This window comes from Bos taurus, chromosome 9 (assembly GCF_002263795.3).
Source record: "Bos taurus isolate L1 Dominette 01449 registration number 42190680 breed Hereford chromosome 9, ARS-UCD2.0, whole genome shotgun sequence".
Lineage (NCBI taxonomy): Eukaryota > Metazoa > Chordata > Mammalia > Artiodactyla > Bovidae > Bos > Bos taurus.
The window spans coordinates 34087691-34109232 of record NC_037336.1 but is presented as its reverse complement, the minus strand read 5'-3'; the positions used below and the strand labels follow the sequence as shown (position 1 = coordinate 34109232).

The 21542-nt window shown below is 38.0% G+C and overlaps 1 protein-coding gene across 1 annotated transcript in view; it reads left to right on the top strand.

Annotated features, from left to right (window-relative positions):
* The first annotated feature begins 2010 nt into the window (after positions 1-2010).
* The window catches only part of SULT1C4 (sulfotransferase family, cytosolic, 1C, member 4), a 32036-nt gene continuing 12504 nt past the window's right edge, over positions 2011-21542 (top strand). Inside the window, exons 1-6 of the mRNA NM_001434871.1 lie at positions 2011-2132; positions 5493-5643; positions 7854-8062; positions 14820-14946; positions 15810-15841; positions 16306-16383. Of these exons, the coding sequence (NP_001421800.1) occupies positions 5502-5643; positions 7854-8062; positions 14820-14946; positions 15810-15841; positions 16306-16383 (588 nt within the window). The 5' untranslated portion in view covers positions 2011-2132; positions 5493-5501. The remainder of the gene's footprint in view (positions 2133-5492; positions 5644-7853; positions 8063-14819; positions 14947-15809; positions 15842-16305; positions 16384-21542) is intronic.

The following is a 21542-nucleotide window of genomic DNA, read 5'->3' as shown; positions in this document are numbered from 1 at the left end:
AATGGATTAATGTTTAATTTTCAAACATTGTAAGAAACCAGATAGATGGAACATTTAGAAGCTTATCTCACCCTCAGATTAAACACTAGCTCGTACCAGTGGAGATTTGTACATTGAAAGGATTAAAAATGTCCTGTAGGATCAAATACTGGGTTTAGTGGAAACCTGAGAATCATTATTGAAGAGCAGCTTATGCAGGTTAGCTAACAGAATATTGAGTGAAAACTCCAAAGAGATATTTGCACAGATCTGAGACAAATGTTAATTATGTAGAATACAGAAAAGATGGGCCGAATCTTCTGTAACATCTAATAAAAAAATAAAGAGCAATGAAAGGCATCATTTAAGTGATGGACAAGTCTGGCAATTTTGAAAAATTGATTTAAATATTCAGTGAGTTAAGAAGGCTTTTGGATATTTCCATAGCCAGTTTTACATGGGATGATATAAAGAAATGAAGAATGCACACCTGCCCTCTGAGATATATCTAAACGATTTTACTAACCTCCCTTCAGGCCCAGCAAAGTTGTTTCTATAACTTTCAAATATTATACATCCTTTTGTGTGTTGTACTGTCCTCAAAGTTAAGTAAATATGACTTACTGGCCACATACATTTCTCTTTAGTATCTCCAACAGTTTTGACTACTTTATTACCGGGGTCCAGCTCTGGTTGGATCCAGGGATTCCCTCAGGAGGACGGCATTGGCGATTAGAATAGCAAAGCAGAGAGATTTTAGAGGCTCATTATAACTGATTTAGGCGAAAAATCAATAAAGTTTGTGACACCGAACTTGCTCTGACTACGGAAGCTGCAGGCGCCCTCTCGAATCGCTGAAGGTGCCCCATCTTAGGCACCTTCTCCAGTGGGTCTTAGAAGCCCAGGCAAGTAAGTGGTCCCAGAGGACCTCCATGCTCCAATTATTTTGGCCTGAAGGAAGATCAGAAGAGAAAAAGAGGAAAAGGAAACAAGAAAGAACGACATAGGGAGACCAAGCTTTGAGCAAGGCCTGTAGCTTTATTTTCAAAGGGAGCTTATATACCTTAAGTTGTGCATAGAGGATAATAGAGGGTATGAAATCATGCAAAGTCAGCAGTCTATGATCCTTATTGAGACCAGGCTTTATTTTCTGCAAACTTATCATATACAAATGGTTTAGGTGATTTACATCATCTTCTGGCCAGAAGGCCTGTTAACATTTTATGACTCTGATAAAGGTTTGTCAACCATAAGACTTATTTTCTCTAAGAGTAATTATTTTAAAGTTTGGCGCCATCCTCCGAAGGTGTTAGATAAAGTTGCATTCCTATAGGGCAAAGGTGCAGTGGGTTTACAACAAGGAAAGAATTTATTACCTTAAGGGTCTAAAGTTGTTAGCACCAAGGCCACTACTTATTTTTTTGATGTACCAATTATATTAATTAATACACTTTTAAGGATACAATACAGGGGATGTGGAAACTTGGCAGCAAGCATTGGCTCAGCAATGAAATCTTCTACTAGTTCTAACAATTTCTAACTCTCTGAGAGGCTCTATACTATTTGAATATCTTAAGCTTCCCGTGCCTCTCGGGGTTGGGAGACTGTAAACAATCGTATGCGCGGCTGTAGGAGTCCGGGTAAACCTGTCAGGCAAGTTAGAGAGCCCTCTGAGGGGTCTAGATTGAAACACTCCTATTATGCCCAGGAGGCTCATTAGCTAGAGCTCTAAATTGATTCCTTCAGAGAAAAGGTGGTCGGGGATAGCCCCCCGTGACTGTCAGAGGAGTTGGTGAAAGTCATGAAGCAGTAAAACAGACAGACTCTGGTTTTGGGGTAGATGCTCAGGCACGCCCAGAGGGGCACCCCTTGAGTTCTGGCTCGCCTTGCCCACCAGAACTCTCCCACATGACCCTGTCATGGGTGGGGACTCCTGGCACTTTATTGCTTCTGAGCAACCTGATATCCTTTCCCTAATGTCAACAGAATCTTATTCAATTGATCAACACTGGGCTACCAGCTGACATTCTAGAACACTACTCATTGGTCAAATCAAACTCTGCAAGGAGTATTTCTTCCTCAGCAACATGTCAATCCCTAACACCCTAAGGTTGTATCAGAGTGAATCCTGCTTCATCAGTTCACCTCTAACAGTGAGTAGTAATAGGGGCAGACTTAGCCTCTTTCAAGTCTTACCCTCTCTTCAGCATACAAACACATTTAATTTTTTCTCCTCGGATTGCTGGGTTTTTCCCCCCTCTCCCTTTATTTTAGACTTCAGTGCAAGAATAAGGAAAAACAAGATGTCCTTTCTCTCTACTGTCACTTTCTCCTATATTCATCATGAAGATACATACAAGTCTTGCCAATGCTGAGATCCTGTATGAATCCACCCCATAACCAACTCTTCTCTTGCATCTGTGACAAACAACTCATGATTTTATCTTAAAGCTGTGCAAGACAGACTGAACTATTAATAGCAAAGAAGTGGTATTCAGAATGTTTGTGTGGACTGCCTGATACGCTTTCAACTTTTCTTAACATTCAGTGTCTGGAATTTGTGTTTTCTAGGCGGTTGTTTGGGGCATTGTGGGGTGTCAGGTGGTTTGTGATATTGACTCATTTTCATCTTTGCTTGCACTTCAACTATAGTTTCTATTTATGAACTTATGCATTTGTCCATGTTATACAGTAAAAATGCTGCCACACCACACTCCACAGTATGAATTCTCCAAGGTTTTTCATGGCAACGTTGTGATGCCATGTCAAAATAGCACTGCAGATATTGAACCCATTCTTTGCAGGTTATCAGTCTATTCTGTTCTCAGTCCTCAATAGTTGAGGTTCTGTGGACTGCAACTTGAGTGAGATAACTACAAGCAGGTTGGTAGAACTCTAACTGAATCTTCAATTGAGAGGTAAATTGTTGTTGTTGTTGTTTATTCACCAAGTCTTATCCCTCTCTTTTGTGACCTCATGGACTATAACGCATCAGGCTTCTCTATCTATGGGATTTCCCAGGCAAGAATGCTGGAGTGGATTGCCATTTCTTCTCCAGGTGATCTTTCCCACCCAGGGATCGAACCCACATCTTCTGTATTGCAAAGCAGCATGCCCCAAAGACTTCTCTGAAAGTTGAGATAAAACATCAATTGAAACAAAGATAGTGAATTAACATTATTTTGATTCTCATTTTTGGAAAGGCTAGGTTATTAAAATGCAGATTTCCAAGTTACACTCCCCAGAAATTCTGATTCTGCCAGTCTGAAATAGGGCCTACAATATGAAAGCTTGTCCAGACTCCCGGGTGATTCTAATACAGGTGATTTTTTTTTTCTCTTCCTTAGCAAACTAAGCCCAACTTTTATTTCCCTTTAATGATAAGGTGGTCTTTCTCAGGTGGTTCAGTGTAAAGAATCTGTAGGCAATGCAGGTTCAATCCTTGTGATGGGAACATCTCTTGGAGAAGAAATTGGCTACACGCTCCAGTTTCCTTGCCTGAAAAAACTCATAGACAGAGAAGCCTGGCAGGCTATCGTCCATTGGGTCAAAAAAGAATCAGATACCACTTAGTGACTAAACAACAACAGCAGTGATCAAATGAGTTAGATTGTTTGAAAGGATTAAATGTTGCTTTGTGATTAAGCTATATTTGCAAAATTTTTAACAAATTCATTTTCTTAGTATGCACAGAAATTTTTAAAAAGTACATAACTGAAATATATGCTGGCTCTAAATATAATATTATTAGAACTTCTTGGATTCCCTCATCTATTTAACAATTAGGAATAGATTTCTCCCTAATAAAGGGCCCCTGGACAAGGGCCCTGTCCTTTCCTCACTCAGACCCATCAGCAAATCTTACTTCCTGACAAAAAAAAAATATTAATAGTAAAGTCTTAGATATGTATTTAAAAATAGAATAGATTTCTCTGCCAGAGCTAATGAAGAAATGTTTGGCAGGAATGATTTTTGAAGATGTATCTTTAGACTGCTTCCAATTTTTGCTCTCATTTTCTTTTTTAGACTTATTTCAGGATTCTGATTAAAAACAATACAAAACTTCTATTGGAAAATATAATAATTACCAAATAGTATCTTGCAACTATATGAAGGAATATTTCCAGTGTAAATCCAATTGGTATTTCTCCCACACAACATATACCACAGTTCATCTGATAGAGCATATTAAATCCAAGAACCTCAAAAGCTTCTTTTAGACACAGTAGATTCTTCATGTTCCAGAAGAAAAAGAGAAGTTAAAAGTACATTCATTAAAGAAATGTCTACTTCTAAAACAATGAAAAGCATGTAATGTGTAAACATATAAGATCATAGGAAACTGTATGATAAAATGTTTAAGACCATGGACTCTGTTGCCAAATTGTCTGGCATCAAATTGAAAGGTTGTTGCTGAGCCGTGAAAGACACTGGGATTCTTGGCCTCCAGAGGAGAACAATTCAATCTGAGGCCAGCAACAAAGTTTGATTGCTCAGAGATTTTGTGTAATAAAGTTTTATTAAAGTATAAAAGAGATAGAGAAAGCTTCTGACGCAAACATCAGAAGGGGGCAGAGAGTGCCCCCTGCTAGTCTTTAGCAGGATGTTATATAGCTGATAGCAGTCAGCTAATTAAAAAAGGAGATGTCTCAAAACTCATGAATGGCACCAGGCCCCTCACCCACAACATGCATTTTGAGATAACATTGGCACAGTGTGAGTTGTCCTGGACCATAAAAAGATTGACATGAATCTTGAAGAAACGCAGGTGTCCAAGCAAATACAGTCTCATTAACATAGCTTAAGAGAACATTTGGTTGAGTAAAACATACTGGTTTGTCAAAGTCAGTTCTGAGTCATAGGCAAGACCTGACTTGAAGACAGAGTCTAGGATAAATACATAGTTCATTAACATAGCTTAAGATAAACATTTCCATAAGAAAAATGCATTGGTTAGCTCGAGGTTTGAGAAAAGTTAAGTTCTGGTGGAACCAGGTGTCCTCCTTATGTCAACACAGAATTTTTAAAAGAAATCTCTTTTTAAAAGAAACCCCTCTTAAAATTTCTATAGAGAAGGGGGAAATATCTAACACTTGTAGTTTGTTTCCTCCTGCTGCTTAAGAGAGAGAGAAAAAACGTCTAACATTTGCAGCCTATTTCCTCCATTTCAAGACCCTGGCCTTTCTGCCTGTTGCCCTCTCAAAATCTTGCAGCTCTGGTAACTGGGCCACCTTAAGCAGTTTGCTGATTTACTCACCTGTATGTTTGAAATCATGATAATATTGCCTTCAAGGCAACCACTTTAACTTAGCATCTTCCTTTCCCCATCTTTAACACAGTGGTAATAACAACATCTCTAGCAACAAAGGGTTCCTGTGAAGATTAAATGATATACTATATGTAAGCTGGTTTCTCTGGTAAACGAGTTGATCCATATTGAAAATTCAGGAAGTCTTAGTCATCATTGTAAATACTAAGGATTCGAATTGTATTTTATCTGTTTTTACTTGTAGGTGATGATTATGGATGGTGACGACAAATATTTATTGAAATTTAAAGGCTATAATTTTGCACGTCTTTTTGTTGATATTAACTTTCTAAAAAATCTAGATGACTTTGAAACTAGAGATGATGATGTCTTCGTCATTACATACCCCAAATCTGGTAAGTCTGAGTAAGTCTGCCACCTGTTTCATTCTTTACTCTGGTTTGGTAATACATGTGGACAGATGTACTCTTATCCAGACTTTGACAGTAGCCCAGCCAACAATTAGGTAACCATTTAGGATCAGAAGAAGGGTTAAACAAACCTCATGTGTCTATCTTATAAGGTCATTTGAAATGCTTATACTGTCATCTCTGTTAGCACCTATGAAGAAACCAAATAGGAAGCCAATAGCTCACCAGGCTCCTCCGTCCATGGGATTCTCCAGGCAAGAATACTGGAGTGGGTTGCCATTTCCTTCTCCAGGGGATCTTCCCGACCCAGGGATTGAACCCAGGTCTCCTGCATTGCAGGCAGACGCTTTAACCTCTGAGCCACCAGGGAAGCCCTCAGGAAGCCAATAGGAGATACTTATTAAATGCTGCCCTTGGTCTGAGAATGAAGAAAATACATTTAAAAGAAAAAAACAAAACAAAACAGGATTTTTATTAGGAGCATATCTCAGCCAGAACTAATTCATGTTTCGTAGTTCTCTAATTGATTTGTACTTCCATATAATAAGAAACCCCAGTAGCTCAGACGGTAGAGAATCTGCTTGCAATGCAGGATACCTGGGTTCAGTCCCTGGGTTGGGAAGATTCCTTGGAGAAAGAAATGGCAACCTACTTCAGTATTCTTGCTTGGAGAATTCCATCAACAGAGGAGCCAGGCAGGCTACAGTCCAGAGGGTCACGAAGAGTTGGACACAGTTGAGCAAATAACACTTTCCATATAAGAAGAAAATAAATTTCTCTAGGACAAATTGTCCTCAACATGAAATTTTTACAACTTGTTTTTTTATATTGGGCTTCCCTGATGGCTTAGATGGTAATGAATCTGCCTGCAATGTAGGAGACCTGGGTTTGATTCCTGGGGTGGCAAGATCCCCTGGAGAAAGGAATGACTACCCACTCCAGTATTCTTGCCTGGAGAATTCCATAGACAGAGGAGCCTAGTGGGCTACAGTCCATGGGGTCCTAAAGAGTCAGACACAATTTTTCATATCAGGCAATTTTTTATATTACACTGTTTAGAACATAAGATGACTGGGGCCAGTGAAGCAATGTTATATGAAGTGAATAATGGTCTCAAAGACACACTGGAATCTAAGTCAATGGAAATAAAAACATTCCTGATTTTTATGAAAATACTCCAACTCTTCCTTTTACCATCTACTTTGAAATTCATGACCTTGTTTACTTCCCTGAAATAGTAATACATCCCTTTACCCCTGGATTCTCCCACTCTGCACAACTTATTAACACCTCTGATTTGGTGATTATTTTTCCTCCCTTAGTTATCAGTGGCATCTCAGTCTGCCTAATTTTAGTTCAAACACTGAAGTCCATATCTAGTTTTTCCTTTATCCTTAATTTTGCCCAAGTATTTTGTCAAGAAATAATAAGTAAGCAAAAAAAGTGAAAGAGGTCTTGAGCTCTTAATTTGTCTATTCTTTTAAATGACAAAACTTCTATATGCAAGACAGCAAAAGAGACACAAATATAAAGAACAGACTCTTTAACTCTGTGGGAGAAGTCAAGGGTGGGATGACTTGAGAGAATAGCATTGAAACATGTATATTACCATATGTGATATAGATTACCAGTCCAAGTTCAATGCATGAATCAGCACACTCAAATTGGGTGCACTGGGACAACCCTGAGGGATGGGATGGGGAGGGAGCTGGGAGAGGGGACTCAGGATGGGGGACACATGTACACCCATGGCTGACTCATGTCAATGTATGGCAAAACCCACTACAATATTGTAAAGTAATTAGCCTCCAATTAAAATAAATATATTAATTTTTTTTTTTAAAGAAAGGAGACTAAGGAAATGAAAACAGAGTTAGTCAGAGAAAATTTTGGAAACAGACTTTACTTGAAGTAGAGGAAACCGAGCTGAAGGATGAATCTGATTCACTATTATTATGGAATCAGAACCCCCACAGCTCTTCAGAGTGAAAAAGGAAGTAAAACCCTTGATATCATCTCTAATAATTTTAATGTAAAACACAAACAAACAGAAAACTTGGACAAATTCACTGATGTCTTTAAGGTGGTAAAAAGAAAGAAACTGCTTCAGATAGTTTTGAGATGGAGGGCATTATTATTGACATTTATTGTTAAAAATTAATTCAAGGTTGAAAACAAGATATATATTTTTACAGGTACCATTTGGACTCAGCAGATATTAAGCTTGATTTACTATGAGGGACATCGTAACAGAACTGAAATTGTGAACACAGCTGACAGAAGCCCCTTCCTGGAATACAATCTACACAAAATAGACTTTGAGAAGAGACCATCCCCTCGCCTCTTTGCTTCCCACGTCCCGTACTATTTAGCACCAAAAGGTCTCAAGAACAAAAAAGCTAAAGTATGTTGCACAAATAGCTCATGAACCTTTTGAACAAACAAAAATAGTTTCTTTACATAATGTCCTCCCAAACCCACTCATTCACATTCCTTCTAATGTGATTATTATAATCTTTGTGATATTGTTCTTAGTCTCCCAGTCCTGTCCGACTCTTCACAACCCCATGGATTGTAGCCCATCGGGCTCTTCTGTCCATGGGGATTCTTCAGGCAAGAATACTGGAGTGAGTGGGTTGCCATGCTCTCCTCCAGGGGATCTTCCCAACCCAGAGATTGAACCCAGGTCTCCCATGTTGCAGGTAGATTCTTTAGAGTCTAAACCAACAGGGAAGCCCATGACTGCTGGAGAAGCCTATCTCTTCTCCAGGGGACCTTTCTGACCCAGGAATCAAACCAGGGTCTCCTGCACTGCAGGTGGATTCTTTACCACCTGGGCTACCAGGGAAGCCCTGGTACCTCCTATACCCCACCAAATAAAAATATTACTTTACACATTAAAGCTATATATGAAATTTTGCAACAAGCAGTCTTATAGATCTTCACACTTTTTTTGTTCTGGTGAAGTGTTTCCCTAAAAGTGAAAATTTCAGCTTTAGATGACCAAATTTTTAAATGTTGGTAGGTATTATCTATTTGCCTTATAAAATCTATCACTGACACTTCATCAAATAGCATATAAGAATGTTTTTTTCCTTACACACTCACCAAAGAATGAAATTATAAATCTTTGCTAATGCGTTAGGTAAGAACTATCTTATTCTTGAGTAACTGTAGTCCTTTTGGTTTTAGTAAACTTGAGCCCCTTTCTGTTTATTTCCAGGCCTTGAAATATCCTTCATATCCTTTGCCTATCTTTCTTAAAATTTGTCTTTATTTACTGTTTGCTTGAAGCATTTGTATGGGGTAAAAATTGTTCCACTTAACAGTTACCTTTAAAACTTGTTGAATGCATTTAATTTCATGTAACCAACTTAACAATTTTTCCTTCATAGTATCTTGCTATCGAATTTTGTTAATAAACACTTCCCAGCTAGAAAGATTGTGCAAATACTTTCCAGTTTTCCTCTCTGTTTTTATTTTTTACATTTAATTATAAATTATATCAGATATCACAGGTGATTTGAAATATGACTATTGGGTAATAATTGCCAATGGGATTGGCCAATTGATCCAATATGATTTCAGCATTTAGTCTTTCCCTACGGTTTTCAAGTCTACATTTTGATATGCTATTTCCATATTTCCCTCCTCTGACTATTCATTCTGCATTCCCAAAATTAATAGATATATTTAATATGTGCCCATTCTTCACTGTTTTGAATGATGTAACTGATAAAATCCCATGAAGTTTATTCTTTAATATGTTAATTTCCCAATAATATTAAATGCTGATTAACATTAATAAAATAAGATTAAGTCTGAGAAATCATTATCATAGCTCTTTTCCAACATTCCATCCAGCAATATTCTATGGCTCTTTATTTATCAGATATACATTTGTGTCTGGGCTTCCCAGGTGGCTCAGTGGTAGAGAATCTGCCTGTGAAGCAGCAGATGTGGGGTATATACCTGGGATGGGATGGTCCCCTGGAGAAGGAAATGACTAACCTCTCCAGCATTCTTGCCTGGAGAATCCCCATGGACAGAGAAGTCTGGCGGGTCACAGAAGTGCTGGACATGACTCAGCAACTAAACAAAGAGAACATTTGTGTCCACCACAAGTGTTATGATGCTCTTTGTATGCTTCCTACATTTTTTTTTGTGGATTGCCAGATTTTGGTTTAAATCTTACACACGTAATTAATTGGTTTTCATTATTGCCTTCTCTATTTAGCTATTACTGTTATAAAGTAAATGATACTGATCTTGTTACACTATTATATTTGGCTCCACAAATCTCTTCATTTGTTTTATTAATTTTCCCTATATTCTATGAAATACATTTTATTTTAAAATAATAATATATTCTATATTTCTCTGCTTTTCAATATTTGTACTTCTTTCTTTTCTGTTTCAGGACTTAAATATCTATAGAAAAGAAATAGAATACTGAGGTGATGAGAAATATTATGTCCTTGACTGACATTTTTTTGTACACTTTTCTTCATTTTGTTTTTTGTTTTATGTTGCAATGATTTTGAGGTACACAATGCTGAGAAATACTTTTTCCCCCTTTCTCAGTTCTCTTGAAATTTGAATTTTGTTCTTCAGAAAAGTTCTAATCACTTAAAAATCCTTTTTTGGCACCTGAGGTACAACGTTCCCTCTTTCCCACCTTTAAACTAAAGCAAAAAGAAATTGATTAGATATTTACTAATGCTTTATTTCTGAGATAAATCTTACATTTTTATATTATTGTACTTTATTAACATTCTGCTGGAAGAATTTTTTTTTTCAGGAAATTTTATCTGTAATTATTTTTTAAATAGACAGTTTTCTATGATATTGAAAGATATTTGATTTTAATATCATTGTAAGTCAATTTTGTAAGACAAATTTTGAAGCTTTTAAAATTTGTTTAGTTTTTCAAGTATTTTAAAATTACAAATAAGAATATTTTGAAGATTTAATTAAATTCCACTACAATATGTCTCATACTGATAGCTCTATAGTTCTAAAACATTTTCCCTTTTGCAGTTTACTTCATTTAGCTACCTTTCCCTAAATCATTAGTATAATTTTATTTTCAAAGTAAATTATCACCCTTTCATCTATATTTCAAAACTGTTGAAAAAAACTGCAATGTATACGTTCATGAACTGATGAATATTTATCTAATTCTATGATTACATTTTATCATTCATTAGTAACAGTGAAAATTTTTTCATTGTACATTCTTTGTTCTTTTCTTTGTACATTTTTCAGACTATGGGCATTTTCTTATTATATTGTTTTTTTTTGCTGCAAAGAACTAAAATTTTTAAAATAATTAATATTTTCCACTTCACTGATTTCTGCTTTGATTTTAACTTTTTCTCATATTTTGTTTGAATATATTTTTGTCATGTGATATCCAATATTTATTTGTTAAATATTGATATTTTAAAATGATGAATATCCATTTCAGCATTGCTATGGATATAATGTTGTTAGCATCAAAGTAACCTATCTTTTCATTTTTAATTTTCTCATTGGTCCAAATTATTCTGAAGAATTTTTATTTTCAAATAAAATGTTTATAAATATTTATAAAACTAAAATTGTTTTTCAGTGTTGATAATTAATATTAAGGAATAGTAATTATGGAATCAAGTAATGGTATAGTAAGAATTCTAAGTTTTGAAATACATCAAGAAGTTTTATGGCCAATTACATGTAGATCAATTTTTCAATGCATTCCATGACTACCTGAGAAAATAATGTGAATTCTCTGCTTGGGGCACCAGAAATTGAAAGTGTTAGTTATTCAGTTGTGTCCAACTCTTTGTGACCTCATGGACTGTAGTCTGCCAGGCTCCTCTGTTCGTGGAATTCTCTAGGCACGAATACTAGAATGGGTAGCCATTCTTTGTCCAGGGGATCTTCCTGGCCTAGGGATCAAACCCAGGTCTCTTGACTTGCAGGCAGATTCTTTACCATCTGAGCCACCTTGGGACCCTAACACAAACATATAAAATAAATTTTGCTAAATAATATTATAAATTTATTATGTTAACCTTTTATGCTTATGTTTGAAGATAAGTGTGTAAATTTTCATGATTGTAACTAAATTGAAATCTTTCCAGAGTTTCTAGACATTGTGCTATTCACATTTTTCTATTAATGCAGTATACAGATTCCTATTCTGTTGGTCATTAACCAATTTTTTTATTGTCCTATTAAAATATTTGGCTTTAAATTCTGCTTAGCTATATATTATCAATTGTTTTCCCCTTCCCTGAGATTTTGACATGTGCCTTTTCTTGTTCTTTATTTTCAATGTTTTTTTGACTGCTGTATAATTTTATATATTATGTAAGTAATTCTATGAGACCCACACTTTTCCTTCATTGAATACTTACCTTCTTCCATTATTCTATTATTAGAATATACCCTATTACATTACATTCTTGAGCATGTCCCATGGTGCACATCAGCATGAGCTTCCCTAAGCACCCAAGAATAGAATTGCAAAGCCACAAAGTACAAAAATATTCAACTTAATAAAAGGATGCTATTTTTTTCAAAGTTGTTGTAGCATAAACAGTGAAAACTATAAAATATGAGTTTTTATTTTTCTTTTAGTATTTTTTTTCTATCAGATTTCCTGATTTTATCAATTGGGTGATTATAAGATGCTATCTAAAACTGATCTTAATTTCCAGTTATTTAATCAATAATGAAATTAAGCAGGTTTTGAAAACCTTATTGCCCACAGTTATTTCTTATTCAGTGAAATTATTAAAACTTTTGTCAGTTTTTTTATGTTACCTATTTCATAGAGATTTGTATATGTATCTTCTGTTTTATTTTGTTGTTGTTGAGTCTCTAAATCATGTCTGACTTTGTGGGACCCCATGGACTGCTGCATGCCAGGCTTCTCTGTCCTGCACTATCTCTTGGAGGTTACTCAAACTCATATCCATTGAGTCGGTGATGCTGTCCAATCGTCTCATCCTCTGTCGCCTCCTTCTCCTTTTGCCTTCAATCTTTCTCAGTATTAGGGTCTTTTACAATGAGTAGGATCTTTGCATCAGGTGGCCAACGTATTGGAGCTTCAGCTTCAGCATCAGTCCTTCTGATGAATTCCGAGTTGATTTCCTTTAGAATTGATTGGCTTGCTGTCCTTGCAGTCCAGTGGACTCTCAAGGGTCTTCTCCAGCACCACAACTGAAAGGCATCAATTCTTTGATGCTCAGCCTTCTTTATGGTCCAACTCTCGCATCCATACATAACTACTGGGAAAAACACAGCTTTGACTATATGGACCTTTGTCAGCAAAGCAAGCTCTCTGCTTTCTACAGTGTCTAGGTTTGTCATAGCTTTCCTTCCAAGGAGTAAGCATCTTTTAATTTCATAGCTGCTGTTGCAGTCTGCAGTTGCTGTCTGCAGTGATTCTGGAGGCCAAGAAAATAAAATGTAGCACTGTTTCCACTTATTCTCCTCTATTTGCTGTGAAGTGAGGGGACAAGATGTCATGATTTTAGTTTTTGAATGTTGAGTTTTAAGCTAGCATTTTCACTCTCCTCTTTCACCCTCATCAAGAAGTCTCTTCAGTTCCTCTGCTTTCTGCCATTAGAGTGGTATCATCTGCATATTTGAGGTTGTTGATATTTCTCCTAGCAATCTTGATTTCAGTTTGTGATTCATCCAGCCTAGCATTTTGTATGATGAACTCTGCATAGAGGACTTCCCAGGTGGTGCTAGTGATAAAGCACCTGCATGTCAATGCAGGAGATGTAAGGGATGTGGATTCGATCCCCGAGTTAGGAGGATCCCCTGGAGGAGGGCTTACAACCCACTTCAATATTCTTGTCTGGAGAATCCCATGAACAGAGGAGTCTGGTGGGCTACAGTCCATGGGTTGCAGTGAGACAGACACGACTGAAACGACTTAGCACACAGGCACTCTGCATAGAGGTTAGATAAGCAGGGTGACAACCCACAGCCTTGATGTACTCCTTTTCAATTTTGAGCAATCCATTGTTCCATGTTTGGTTCTCTGCCTTTTCTAAATCCAGCTTGTACATCTGGAAGTTCTTGGTTCACATACTGCTGAAGCCTAATCGCATGATTTTGAGCATTACCTTGGTGGCATGTGAAATGAATGCAATTGTATGGTAGTTTGAACATAATTCTAGATACTAATCTATTATTGATATCTGTGCTGCCCTTGGAGAAGGAAATGGCAACCCACTCCAGTACTCTTGCCTGGAAAATCCCATGGATGGAGGAGCCTGGTAGGCTATAGTCCATGGGGTCACGAAGAGTTGGACACGACTGAGTGACTTCACTTTCACTTTTCACTTTCCTGCATTGGAGAAGGAAATGACAACCCACTCCAGTGTTCTTGCCTGGAGAATCCCAGGGACGGGGGAGCCTGGTGGGCTGCCATCTATGGGGTCGCAGAGTCGGACACAACTGAAGCGACTTAGCAGCAGCAGCAGTGCTGCACTTACATTTTCTTGCTTTTTGTAAAGTTTGGTACATTTTGATGAACAGCATTCTTATTTTAATGGAGTCTGATTAATCCATTTTTATGTATTTCTATATGGGAAATATTTTCCTGTTTGAAAAATAGTTTCTTTACACAAGGTCAGTAATACTTTTTTTATCTTTTTAGATTCTAAAAATTTGCTTTCAAAGTTAAATCCTTTATCCTTTTGTAAATATGTTTCTACACATTGTGTGAAGTAGAAATTCATTTTTTAAATATGGATTATTATTTACCCAACATCATCTGTTAAGTAGATTTTCCTTTTCTCACTGATCTCTAATGCTACCTTGTCTGTATGTCAAATATCACTTAATGTTCACAGAGGGTAAATGGAATATCTTTTATGGAAGGTAATTTGCAAACTTAATCAACCTTACAATAAATAATTTCAGTTTTAGAAATTAGCCCTTTATGCTCACACAAGTGAAAATTCATAAGAATAAAGTTTTTATTGCAATGATCCTTTTGATAGAAAAAACTTTGGGAACAAGTTAGTGTCTGTCAGTAGTAGCCTGGATAAAATAAATTACTTTGGATTCATATAATGAAATACTAAGTAGGTATTAAAAACTCTGTAAAGATAATCCAGAATTGTTCAAATTGTTCATTTTCTCCTCTGCAGGTAATTTATGTCAGCAGAAACCCCAAGGATGTTTTGATCTCATATTTTCATTTTTCTAATATGTTGGTTACATTTGAAGCTTCAAATAACATAGGAGAGTTCATGGAAAAATTTCTAGATGGAAAAGGTAACTATGAATTTATTTATCAAGCAACATGTTTATGAAGCCACTTTGTCATGTAGCCAAATTCTCAAACCAAGGGAACATACTTAGCGAGAAGAGAAGGCTAATCATAATATGCTCAATACACACAAGTGGTTGGTATTGGCTATCTACTCACCATCCTATAGCTCGCTCTCTCTCTCTTTTTTTTTTATAACTAGGACCACCTATATGAGAATTGTCAAGGCTGCACAGTGTATAAGAGAAACTTTGACCAGGGAATAATTGAATCAGAAGAGATCTAGATCCAAAGCTCATTCCAGAGTAGCTAATGTAGGTGTCATTTTATGCTCTGTCATGGTCCTGGGGTAGACCTTATTTGGCAGCTGTGGGATTCTCATTCCAGCACTGAAAAAGATAGACTGATGCAAGTGATTCCTGGAATGTGGGATCTGGGCTTTCTCACACTTAGAAGTTTATATTCATGTGCTGGTAAATGAAGTTATTATACACAATCTTTAAATAGACAATAATAGGAGAAATAAAGATGTATGTTTTCAGGTGAAGGAAGCAGAAGAAGGAAGGGAGTGATCCTAACAAAATCTTAGTTCTTAACTAATGTTAGTTCTTACCTAAGAATTTAGTTCTTCAGGATTCTTTTCTCTGCATTGCTGCTTTCCTACAAACAGAATAACTTGCAAAAGCAGTTTTCTATTAAAATGGTGCAATTGTTTCCCACAACTCTACTTTTTAAAAGATAGCATAGATGTCCAGTGGTTTGGAGCTTGGTTTGCCTTTTGAGGATTCTTGAACAGAAAACACAGACTATAGCTTGTTATGTAATAAGTGTGACATCTTTACCTGCTAACTTATTAATTTTCCCACAGTGGTAGGAAGCCTTTGGTTTTGTCACGAGAGTGTATGTTCCTCGGTTCTTTGTCTCATCACAACAAAGATTTGGAGCAACGGACATTAAAGCCCTCGGTGCGTCACAGCTCTCAGGTCTTGGACAAACCGTGCTACAGCTCTTAGGCAAATCAGTGTTACAGCTCTATTTTATTTATAAGATAGGAGGAGAATCTAAGACCCGAAGAGAAGAGAGTGGAGAAGTGCGTGGGGAGGGAGAAAGAGAGAGAGAGAAAGAGAGAGAGAGAGAGAGCGCGCATGCACGCGGGAGAGAGGGTCCGAGAGAAAGCGCTTTGGCTCCTCCTTTTATATGTTTTTTTCCTCCACCTGGGCCTGCCCTATGCAAATTGGGCATAGCCAGGAGTGCTGTTTGTTCTGTTTGTTCTACCTGAAGTCTTCATTCTGGTCCTCGGACCTTCCTTGTCTTTTAGCCACCGCCATTTTGGACTCCTTTTCCCGATTCTACCTACCTAACAGTTTGATCACATGAGAGGCTGGTATGAGCACAGACATGACTTCAATATCCTGTTCATGGTGTATGAAGAGATGAAGAAGGTAAGAAAAGAAAGTTATTTTTAAATTCTTTATTGGAAATTCTTACGGTTTCAATAAACCACATTCTCCACTTATCTTTGTATGGCTGACTTTAAAAAGGCACTATGTAAAAGCTGTGATGACTAGACTGAACATCGACATTGTAGGAATCAGCGAACTGAAATGGACTGGAATGGGTGAATTTAACTCAAATGACCATTATATCTACTACTGTGGGCAGGAATCCCTTAGGAGAAATGGAGTAGCATCATAGTCAATAAAAGAGTCCGAAATGCACAACTTGGCTGTAATCTGAAAAACGACAGAATGATCTGTGTTCATTTCCAAGGCAAACCACTCAATATCACGGTAATCCAAGTCTATATCGTGACCAGTAATGCTGAAGAAGCTGAAGTTGAACAGTTCTATGAAGACCTACAGGACCTTCTAGAACTAACACTCCCCGCCCCACCAAAAAAACATCTTTTGCATTATAGAGGACTGGAATGCAAAAGTAGGAAGTCAAGAAACACCTGGAGTAACAGGAAAATTTGGCCTTGGAGTACAGAATGAAGCAGGACAAAGGTTAATAGAGTTCTGCCAAGAGAACACACTGGTCATAGCAAACACCCTCTTCCATCAACACAAGAGAAGACTCTAACATGGACATTACCAGATGGTCAACACCAAAATCAGATCGATTATATTCTTTGCAGCCAAAGATGGAGAAGCTCTATACAGTCAGCAAAAACAAGACCAGGAGCTGACTGTGGCTCAGATAATTAACTCCTTATTGCCAGATTCAGACTGAAATTGAACAAAGTGGAGAAAACCACTAGACTGTTCAGGTATGACCTAGATCAAATCCCTTATGACTATACAGTAGAAGTGAGAAATAGATTTAAAGGACTAGACCTGATAGACAGAGTGCCTGATGAACTATGGATGGAGGTTTGTGACATTGTACAGAGACAGGAATCAAGACCATTCCCAAGAAAAAGAAATGGAAAAAAGCTAACGGGCTGTCTGAGAAGACCTTACAAATAGCTGTGAAAAGAAGGGAAGTGAAAAGCAAAGGAGAAAGAGAGAGATATAAGCATTTAAATGCAGAGTTCCAAAGAATAACAAGGAGAGATAAGAAAGCCTTCCTCAGCGATCAATACAAAGAAATAGAGGGAAACAATACAATGGGAAAGACTAAAGATCTCTTCAAGAAAATTACAGATACCAAGGGAACATTTCATGCAAAGATGGGCTCAACAAGGGATGGAAATGGTATGGACCTGACAGAAGCAGAAGATATTAAGAAGAGATGGCAAGAATACACAGAAGAACTGTACAAAAAAGATCTTCACGACCCAGATAATCACGATGGTGTGATCACTCACCTAGAGCCAGATCCTGGAATGTGAAGTCAAGTGGCCCTTATGAAGCATCACTACAAACAAAGCAGGTGGAGGTGATGGAATTCCAGTTGAGCTATTTCAAATCCTAAAAGATGATGCTGTGAACGTGCTGCACTCAATATGCCAGCAAATTTGGAAAATTCGGCAGTGGCCACAGGACTGGAAAAGGTCAGTTTGCATTCCAACCCCAAAGAAAGGCAATACCAAAGAATGCTCAAACTACCGCACAATTGCACTCATCTCACACGCTAGTAAAGTGATGCTTAATATTTTCCAAGCCCGACTTCAGCAATACGTGAACTGTGAATTTCCAGATGTTCAAGCTGGTTTTAGAAAAGGCAGAGGAACCAGAGATCAAATTGCCAACATCCGCTGGATCATTGAAAAAGCAAGAGAGTTCCAGAAACACATCTATTTCTGCTTTATTGACTATGCCAAAGCCTTTGACTGTGTGGATCACAATAAACTGTGGAAAATTCTGAAAGAGATGGAAATACCAGACCACCTGACCTGCCTCTTAAGAAACCTGTATGCAGGTCAGGAAGCAACAGTTAGAACTGGACGTGAAACAACAGACTGGTTCCCACTTGGGAATGGAGTACGTCAAGGCTGTATATTGTCACTCTGCTTATTTAACTTATATGCAGAGTACATCATGCAAAATGCTGGACTGGAAGAAGCACAAGCTGGAATCAAGATTGCCGGGAGAAATATCAATAACCTCAGATATGCAGATGACACCACCCTTAAGGCAGAAAGTGTAAAAGAACTAAAGAGACTCTTGATGAAAGTGAAAGAGGAGTGAAAAAGTTGGGTTAAAGCTCAATATTCAAAAAACCAAGATCATGGCATCTGGTTCCAACACTTCATGACAAATAGATGGGGAAACAGTGGAAACAGTGACAGATTTTATTTTTCTGGGCTCCAAAATCACTGCAGATGGTGACTGAAGCCATGAAATTAAAAGACGCTTACTCCTTGGAAGGAAAGTTATGATGAACCTAGATAGCATGTTAAAAAGCAGAGACATTACTTTGCCAACAAAGGTTCGTCTAGTCAAGGCTATGGTTTTTCCTGTGGTCATGTATGGATGTGAGAGTTGGACTGTGAAGAAAGCTGAGCACTGAAGAATTGATGCTTTTGACCTGTAGTGTTGGAGAAGACTCTTGAAAGTCCCTTGGACTGCAAGGAGATCCAACCAGTCCATTCTAAAGGAGATCGGTCCTGGGTGTTCTTTGGAAGGACTGATGTTGAAGCTGAAACTCCAGTACTTTGGCTACCTGATTCGAATAGCTGACTCATTTAAAAGACCCTGATGTTGGGAAAGATTGAAGGCAGGAGGAGAAGGGGATGACAGAGGATGAGATTGTTGGATGGCATCACCGACTCAATGGACATGGGTTTGTGTGGACTCTGGGAGTTGGTGATGGACAGGGAGGCCTGACACGCTGTGGTTTATGAGGTCAAAAAGAGTTGGACACGACTGAGCGACTGAACTGAACTGAAAAGCTGTGAATTATGTTTTATTTGGGGCAAAATGAGTGCTGCAGCCCAGGAGACAGCACCTCAGATAGCTCTGAGATTATGCTCCAAAGATGCAGGTGGGAAGTCAGTATATATGTGATTTTGGTGAAGGAGGACACATGCAATCGAGCACATGTTTTCCCAGAAGGTTTCTTCTAGTCTTGTAAGCTTTTTCTATCCACGGGAACAGTTGTTGTCATGCAGGATTTTAGTGCTTTTCTAGATATGAGAAGAAACAAGAACTGGGCTCATAAAATCAGCTCCTGACAATATCTCACTATCTGAAGACCTATCCTGCCAGTTTTCCCCTGAGCACAGAATGCCTCATTTCTGCTCTCCAGCTGAACTCCTTTCAGGGGGTGTTGAAGGTCAGCAGCTGCAACAGCACATGATTTAATCCTTGTAGAAGTAGATGGCAAGTGCCAATTTGTAGTTGACAGTATCTAAATACTTTTCGGAGAAGGCAATGGCACCCCACTCCAGTACTCTTGCCTGGAAAATCCCATGGATGGAGGAGCCTGGTAGGCTGCAGTCCATGGGGTCGCTGAGAGTCAGACATGACTGAGCGACTTCACTTTCACTTTTCACTTCCATGCATTGGAGAAGGAAATGGCAACCCACTCCAGTGTTCTTGCCTGGAGAATCCCAGGGACGGGGGAGCCTGGTGGGCTGCCGTCTATGGGGTCCCACAGAATCTGACACCACTGAAGTGACTTAGCAGCAACAGCAACTACTTTTCAGGGTTATTTTTTTCTTGGAGGGGAGGGGTTTAATTTTCTGCAGGTCATTTATTACTGGTCTTCAGTGCTCTCTTCTCACTGTACCCACTCATCATTTTTGATTCCTCTTCATATAACCATCTGTCACAATAAAGGCATGTTCAACTGTGTAGAGCACTCACATTTTAAAATAGAGAGAGAGCACTAGGCACCACGGAGGTGAAGAGCTACTAAACTATGGCTAATTAATTGAGGTGAATGTGTGCTCTGTGATGGAAGCTCTTCCTGTGTGTGTGTGTGTGTGTGTGTTTTTACAGAAACTGTTGAAACCAGCTTTCCTGCATAATCTCATAATGTTTATTCTTTGTCATTTAATTAAAGCTGTCTTAAAATATTGCTAAACCCAACAGAACTCTTTTAAGTTCACTATTTTGTAATCTGTGATTGATATGTTCATTCACTAAGACATCATTTCTTCACTCATTTCATCAAAAATTATTGAATGCCTAATATGTGACAGACAGTAAATTATGAGAAAATGAAAAGTGAACCTTTATTCACACAGCTTATCATCTAACAGGAAAGACAGGTATTCCCAAACAAATATAAATAATTAAAAACTATGATAAGTAATATTCAGAAAAACCGCAGATTTCATATAAGTATAGAGAAGAAGAGGATCTGGTGTCATCAAAGGTGCTAGGCAGTGTTTTCTGAAAAAAAGTAACCTGAAAACTGCAAGCTAATAAATTGGTTCAGTTCCGTTGCTCAATTGTGTCTGACTCTTTGCCACCCAATGAATCGCAGCATGCCAGGCCTCCCTGTCCATCACCAACTCCCAGAGTTCACTCAAACTCATGTCCATCGAGTTGGTGATGTCATCTAGCCATCACATCCTCTGTCATCCCCTTCTCCTCCTGCCCCCAATCCCTCCCAGCATCAGAGTCTTTTCCAATGAGTCAACAGTTCACATGATGTGGCCAAAGTATTGGAGTTTCAACTTCAACATGAGTCCTTCCAATGAACACCCAGGACTGATCTCCTTTAGAATGGACTAATTGGATCTCCTTGCAGTCCAAGCGACTTTCAAGAGTCTTCTCCAACACTACAGGTCAAAAGCATCAATTCTTCAGCGCTCAGCTTTCTTCACAGTCCAGCTCTCACATCCATACATGACCCCAGGAAAAACCATAGCCTTGACTAGACGGACCTTTGTTGAAAAAGAAATGTCTCTGCTTTTAACTATGCTAACTAGGTTCGTCATAACTTTTCTTCCAAGGAGTAAGCATCTTTTAATTTCATGGCTGCAATCACCATCCGCAGTGATTTTGGAGCCCCCAAAAATAAAGTCTGACGTATTTCCACTGTTTCCCCATCTATTTGTCGTGAAGTGTTGGAACCAGATGCCATGATCTTGGTTTTTTGAATGCTGAGCTTTAACCCAACTTTTTCACTCTCCTCTTTCACTTTCATCAAGAGGCTTTTGAGTTCCTCTTCACTTTCTGCCATAAGGGTGGTGTCATCTGCATAT